This window comes from Daucus carota, chromosome 2, assembly GCF_001625215.2.
Source record: "Daucus carota subsp. sativus chromosome 2, DH1 v3.0, whole genome shotgun sequence".
Taxonomy (NCBI): domain Eukaryota; kingdom Viridiplantae; phylum Streptophyta; class Magnoliopsida; order Apiales; family Apiaceae; genus Daucus; species Daucus carota.
Window position 1 is genome coordinate 26,553,344 of NC_030382.2, and position 6,799 is coordinate 26,560,142.

Sequence of the window (6,799 nt, forward strand, 5' to 3'; positions counted from 1 at the left end):
AGAGGAGGGGAGCGGAGCTATTAGGTATTTAGGTTTGGGGAACCACTGGTGTAAGCTGTAAAGTGTAAACTAATTACTAATGTGGTACACTGGTACTATGGTTATGTGACGATTGTATTTCTTTTTGTTTTTAATTTCATATTTTTATATTTTAAAATATTAATTCTTGTTTTAAATTTACATGAAAAAAACAAAAAATATATATAATAAATTTATATAAGTACTATTATATATATAATATTAATATATATATATATTATTTATTTATATATTTTTTTAAATGTTTTCGGATACGGATATTTTCGGATACGGATACGCCTATATCCATGTCCGTATCCGCAATCTCCGGATTCGAATACGGATAATATCCGTTTTATTTCGAATACGGATTATATTCGCTTTTTCCCGGATACGGTAACGGATTTTTCGGACGGATATCGGATTTTCCGGATTTTTTTGACAGCCCTAATGTCCAATACCAATAAAAGAAATTAGTCTAAACTCCAAAGCAATATTTGGTTTCATCTAAAAAGACGAATGTGATGTAAAATGTGCAATTACTAAAAAGACAATGTATGTGTTGTGGTTGACTAGTTGCATGACAAAATTTTCAACATTTTGAAAAATCAAAATCGACAGGTAAGTCTTATCTTGAATAGTAAAATTACATCTATTGTAAATTACATCTATTGTAAATTTGCAATCCCACATGACTCAACATGCCAATCCTATAAGTACACAACTAACTCCTCATCTTGGATTCATATCAAGTAGTATCAAATACCAACCTATCATAATAGACCAAACAAGTCTTTAAGCATGGGAAAACACTCTGCATTCTCTGTTTTCTTATTTTCCATCCTTGTAGCTCATTCACATGTCTCTGCATCTTCACAGACTTGTGATTTTCCAGCAATCTTCAACTTCGGTGATGCAAACTCCGACACGGGTGCATTCGCTGCTTGGTTTTTCGGCAATCCACCTTTCTTTGGTCAGTCCTACTTCAATGGATCAGCAGGAAGAGTCTCCGATGGACGCCTATTGATCGATTTCATGGGTACGTTTAAACTCCAGCTCCCTTGCCATATTTTTGCCTAAACGGATCGCTAATGATTTTATTTTTTTCAGCAACTGACTTGGGCTTGCCATTCCTGCATCCATACATGGATTCCTTGGGTGCCAACTTCTCTCATGGTGCAAACTTTGCAAACATTTTATCCACCATTGCATTACCTACATCAAACATCATTCCGGGGGTCAGACCACCCCGCGGACTCAATCCTGTCAATCTTGACATTCAGGTGGCTCAATTTGCACAATTCGTAAACAGATCACAAACACAAGGTTTGCTAGCACATTCATATGTACCTTTTTTAACATTATTATCTTGATGTATATAGTGCCTGTTTGGGAACGACCACTTCTAACTTTTTCTGATAAAAAATCGGCTTATGTTTTTCTTGAAACGTTTGTGTAAAAAGTCAGAAACATTTATAAAAAAACTGAGGATGCTAGTTTTTGTTTAAGGATTTCTTTTCTTTCCCAAACAGTTTATCCGGTTATAAGTTTTAATTTACTTCTCACTTCTAATTCACATTTTACTTTAAGCAAGAAACACGTTTTTAAAGTTTACCCAAACCGCCCTATAATACATAATACTGGTGAACTATAGAAATCCTAAAATTACATTTTTTGGTCTAGAAGACAACGAGCCCTCCTAAAATCACATAATTTGTTTTTGAGTTGAGGCCATCCAACTGAAAAACCCTGCTGATAATATGTTGTAATAACCGTATGTCAGGAGAACTCATATAATTATATACTCCTCTTAGATAAATGTTGCTCATCTTTTTTCAGGCGAAGCTTTCGCAAATTTCATGCCAAAACAGGAATACTTTTCGCAAGCTTTATATACTCTTGATATAGGACAAATCGATATCACCCAAGAGTTCTTAACAAATAAGACTGACGATGAAATTAAAGCCGTTGTACCAGGCCTGATCAGTAGCTTATCCTCAAATATACAGGTGAACCATATATAGAACTACATACTTTAATGTCAATATCGAAGGATAAAGATAAGTAGTTGGAGCAGTTTTTGTCATAGATATTAATGTTAAACATATGTAATCTTACAGATTTTGTATAGCCTGGGAGGTAGATCATTCTGGATCCATAACCTCGGACCTAATGGCTGTCTTCCAATTCTTTTGACACTGGCTCCAGTCCCAGACGATCAGCTTGATAGTGCTGGTTGTGCAAAACGCTACAATGATTTAACTCAATACTTCAATTCGGAACTAAAGAAGGGCGTTGATCAGCTTCGAGCCGACCTCCCCTCGGCAGCTTTCACCTATGTTGATGTGTATACTGCTAAGTATTCCCTTTATCAGGAACCAGCAAAATACGGTAATCATAATTTTATATATAAAGCAACTTCATCTTTATTTTTCACCTTTTTTCATTTGATATCTTGATTCCATCTCCAACCATTACTTCAAATGCTACTTTATATACTACTTTAAACATAGATTACAGTACAAACTTCTGCTTTATATGTACAGTACAACTTCATACATAGAGCACTAAAGATAAAATAATGGATGATCGGAGAGTGGTTACTTCATTTATAAAATTGAAAGTGAAGAAATATAGAGTTTGATGTAGTGATTGGAGATCCCCTTACTCCATCAAGTACTCTAAGATGCAAAAGTAGGGGTCCCTATACACGTCATGTCGAAAGAGTCATATAAAATGGGACGGCGGAATAAAAGTTAGCGTAACCGTTATTTTACTAGTGTTCATGTTACTAATCAACTAAATGGTGCAGGATTCACACATCCACTAGAAACATGTTGTGGATTTGGAGGAAGATATAATTATGGAGAATTCAGCTTGTGCGGGTCAACAATAACGGTCAACGGGACTCAAAGAACAGTCGGACCCTGCCCAAATCCTGCAGAGTACATAAACTACGAAGGCCAGACCTACACTCAGGCAGCTGATCAAATTACTTTTAACAAGATTTCTACGGGAGAATTGTCCGATCCACCTAATTCACTCAAAACGGCTTGTCCCAAATTGTCATTACCTCGTGTCAGTGACATATGAGCTTCTCCTGGGGATTTTCTTTCATCTTGAACTATTTTATGTTATGGTCGGTATTTTTTTGAGCTACTATGTTATTTATTTATAATATGTAAGGATGTTTCCGGTTTCCTGTATCTCTTGTTGTAAGAGGATATTACAAATAAACGGAATAACATGATTTCACTGTATCTATGTAAATTTGTAATCTGAGTTAATGGTTTATTTTATCACTGTACCTGATCAAAACTAGGGACGGATCTAGAAATTTAGTTAAGCGGGGATAAAAAACACGCAAAAAAAAAAAAAGATTCGCTCGGTAGAGACAAAATTTTCATTCAACCAAAAATGTTTGTGTTGATTAATGAGTAAAATTTATAAATTTTAATTTAGGAATTTAGTTAAGCGGGGGCAAAAACACACAAACAAAAAATTCGCTCTTTAGAGACAAAATCTTCATTTAACCAAAAATGGTTTGAGTTGATTAATGAGTAAAATATATAAATTTTAGAGACGAAATTTTCATTTGACCAAAATAATTTGAGTTGATTAATGGTAAAATATATAAATTTATGATAAGAAATGCACAATCAAAAAACTGAAATAAAGCGAAGAGGAGTCCAAGTGCCCAACTAGTACCACTTCTACCAAAGACCCGTGACTCAACCATGGCGGCAAGGCTAAATTCGTTAAATTTTTATATAATGCATCTATTAAAGCACTCACAGTGTGCCTATATCATTAGTAACAACTTTCAATTGACCTGAAAAAGTCTTTCAATTTAATAATTAAACATTTAAAAACTCACCTTCATGATATTAATCTTTAATCAACTTTTTGTGCTAGTTAAGTTATATTTGACTTTAACGTGAAAACGTTAACTTTCGCATTCTGTCTGTCACGTTGCGCTCGACCGGTTGGTTTTCAACCCGCCTCATTATTAACTCAACCCATTCATATATAACCTACCGTGAATAGCATGTGCAAAAAACCACTCGTTACAGGACCTCAAAATTTTTAAAGAGTTACTCCCTCCGTCCCCCTCAATTGTTTACATTGGAGGGGGACACGGAGACCAAGACAATGTATGAAAAATGAGTAAAGTTAGATGAAAAGTGGGTAAAGTGGTGGGACCCATCAATATTTAATAATAGATTTGAGATAGTGGAGGAAGATAGTGGGTGTAATAGTAGTTTTTATTGTTAAATATGAGATAGTGGGGGAAGATAGTGGGTGTAATGATTGAAAAAACTTACCATTTATAGTAACGTAAAGAAATGAGAGGGACATCCCAAAATAGTAACTGTAAAGAAATGAGAGGGACAGAGGGAGTACAAATTTTCAAACACACAGTACTTGTACACATATACATAATACAATTAAGGGGAATTATTTTGTATACTGTTTTTTTAATCTTATTTTCAAAAATACTACCTTCTCAAATCTTATTTTCAAAAATACTACATTCTCTAAAATATTTTTAAAAATACTACCTTTTTGAAAATATTTTCCAAAAATACGGTGGTTGCATATGCAACCATATATGCAACTACAATTCCTGATTCAAGTTCCAATTTTCAAATGTCATTTTCGACCTCATATTTGGAGTCCAAAGATGAGGTCGAAAATGACATTTGAAAACTGAAACTTGAAATCAGGAATTCAGTTGCATATATGGTTGCATATGGTTGTATTCAGTTGCATATGGTTGCATTCAGTTGATTCTATTGCAATCTAATGACCCCGTCAGGGGCACACCATACATCTGTTGTAACTTACAATTTTCAGTTGCATTTAGTTGCATATGATGTTGCATTTAGTTGCATATGAGGTTGCATTCAGTTGATTCTATTGCAATCTAATGGCCCCGCCAAGGGCACCCATACATCAGTTGTAACATACAGTTTTCAGTTGCATTTAGTTGCATATGAGGTTGCATGCTCATATGTAGCAATGGCAATTCAACCCGATCCGATGGATATCCAACCTGTACCGACCCGTTTGGGTTTTACCGAACCCGAACTTTCGGGTTTCGGGTTTGAGTTGTAGGAACAATCGGACCTTGGCCCTGCGTTTTATGATACTAATTAAAAGTTCGAACAGAATATTAACCTTAATCGCTACGGCGCAAGCGATTCAAATCCACGTCTTCTACTGTATTCCCTGATTCTCCTTGGACGAAGTGTGGCCTTCGATCTCCCAAGGTGTGCCTCTCCTTAAAGCTCCGAAAACCCAAAACCCTAGCTGTCTCCTTGAGAAAAACGTCCGCCTCTCTCAAACTCTAGGATGAATTCGTTTTTGGTGTATCTTTCAGCTTTAGGAGAACGAGAATATATATATGCTACAATAGGGATCATGGACCATTAGGTCAGGCCTTCCAATGACATTCCGGGCCAGGCCCAATGTCATTAAATATTAATTCAATCCACTAAAGTATTAATATTTGCACTACCTTTCCTAATTCCGTAAATTAATTATTTAATTCGGCAATATACACAAAGTATATAAGTATTATTCAATAGTCAAGATAAACTATTTCCAAATAATACTTCAGTCGTTCCAATGGTTTGTCTAACACCATTTAGACTGTGAACCTTTATTATATTATATAAGGAGTTCGACGCTATCCCATTTGATACTAGATTGTCTACAATATATAATATACAGACAATGTGAAAACATGCATTCAAGATTCTCAAATAATTGTTATATACTTCAAACGAATATTTCAGTATAACCCTAACAATCTCCCACTTATACTCAAGATATTCTTTGAGTATATCAGTGTTTATTACAAGCAATCCACTACCAACTATAACAACTATGTGACCAAGTATCTGACTCCTATCGCTTCCACGTGTTCCTGAAAAGCCTTAGCTGGTAAGCTCTTCGTGAAAGGATCTGCCCGGTTATCCTTCGATGCTATATCAGCCACAATGATATCTCCTTGCTTTCCGAATTGTCGTATGAGGTGATACTTACGCTCTATGTGTTTCGCTGCCTTATGGGCCCGTGGTTCCTTGGTATTTGCCACAGCACCAGTGTTATCACAATAAATCGTGATTTGTTGTGGCAGATTAGGAACCACATCCAAATCCAGCAGGAATTTTCGGAACCATATAGCTTCTTTGGCTGCCTCAGAGGCTGCCACATATTCGGCTTCCATGGTTGAGTCTGCGATGCAATTCTGCTTAACACTCCTCCATATTACGGCTCCACCTCCCAAAGTAAAAACACATCCCGAGGTGGACTTTCTCTTATCCTTATCTGTCTGGAAATCCGAATCGGTATATCCCACAGGAAATAAATCAGAGGACTTGTAAACCAACATATACTCCTTAGTCCTTCGCAGGTACTTGAGTATTGCTTTTACAGCACTCCAATGTTCCTGTCATGGGTTTGACTGGTATCTGCTAACCATGCCCACGGCAAAGCAGATATCAGGCCTCGTACATAACATTGCATACATTAGGCTTCCACATGCCGAAGCATAAGGAACTGCCTTCATGTTCTCTATCTCCTTAGGTGTCGAAGGACACTGGCTCTTTGATAGAGTAACTCCATGTCTGAAGGGTAAATTACCCTTCTTGGAGTCCTGCATGTTAAAACGAGCTAATACGTCATCTATGTAGGGCTCCTGAGATAAAGCCAACATCATTTTCTTGCGATCCCTTATAAGTTTGATCCCAAGGATGTATGCTGCTTCACCTAA

At 36.2% G+C, this 6,799-nt stretch overlaps 1 protein-coding gene across 1 annotated transcript; it reads left to right on the top strand.

Annotated features, from left to right (window-relative positions):
* Positions 1–709: 709 nt before the first annotated feature.
* Positions 710–3,280, top strand: LOC108205668 (esterase). The gene is made up of 5 exons (XM_017375672.2): positions 710–1,057; positions 1,129–1,344; positions 1,858–2,027; positions 2,139–2,409; positions 2,831–3,280. The coding sequence occupies exons 1-5, from the start codon at positions 820–822 to the stop codon at positions 3,109–3,111; spliced, it is 1,176 nt and encodes a 391-aa protein (XP_017231161.1). The 5' UTR covers positions 710–819; the 3' UTR covers positions 3,112–3,280.
* Positions 3,281–6,799: the final 3,519 nt, after the last annotated feature.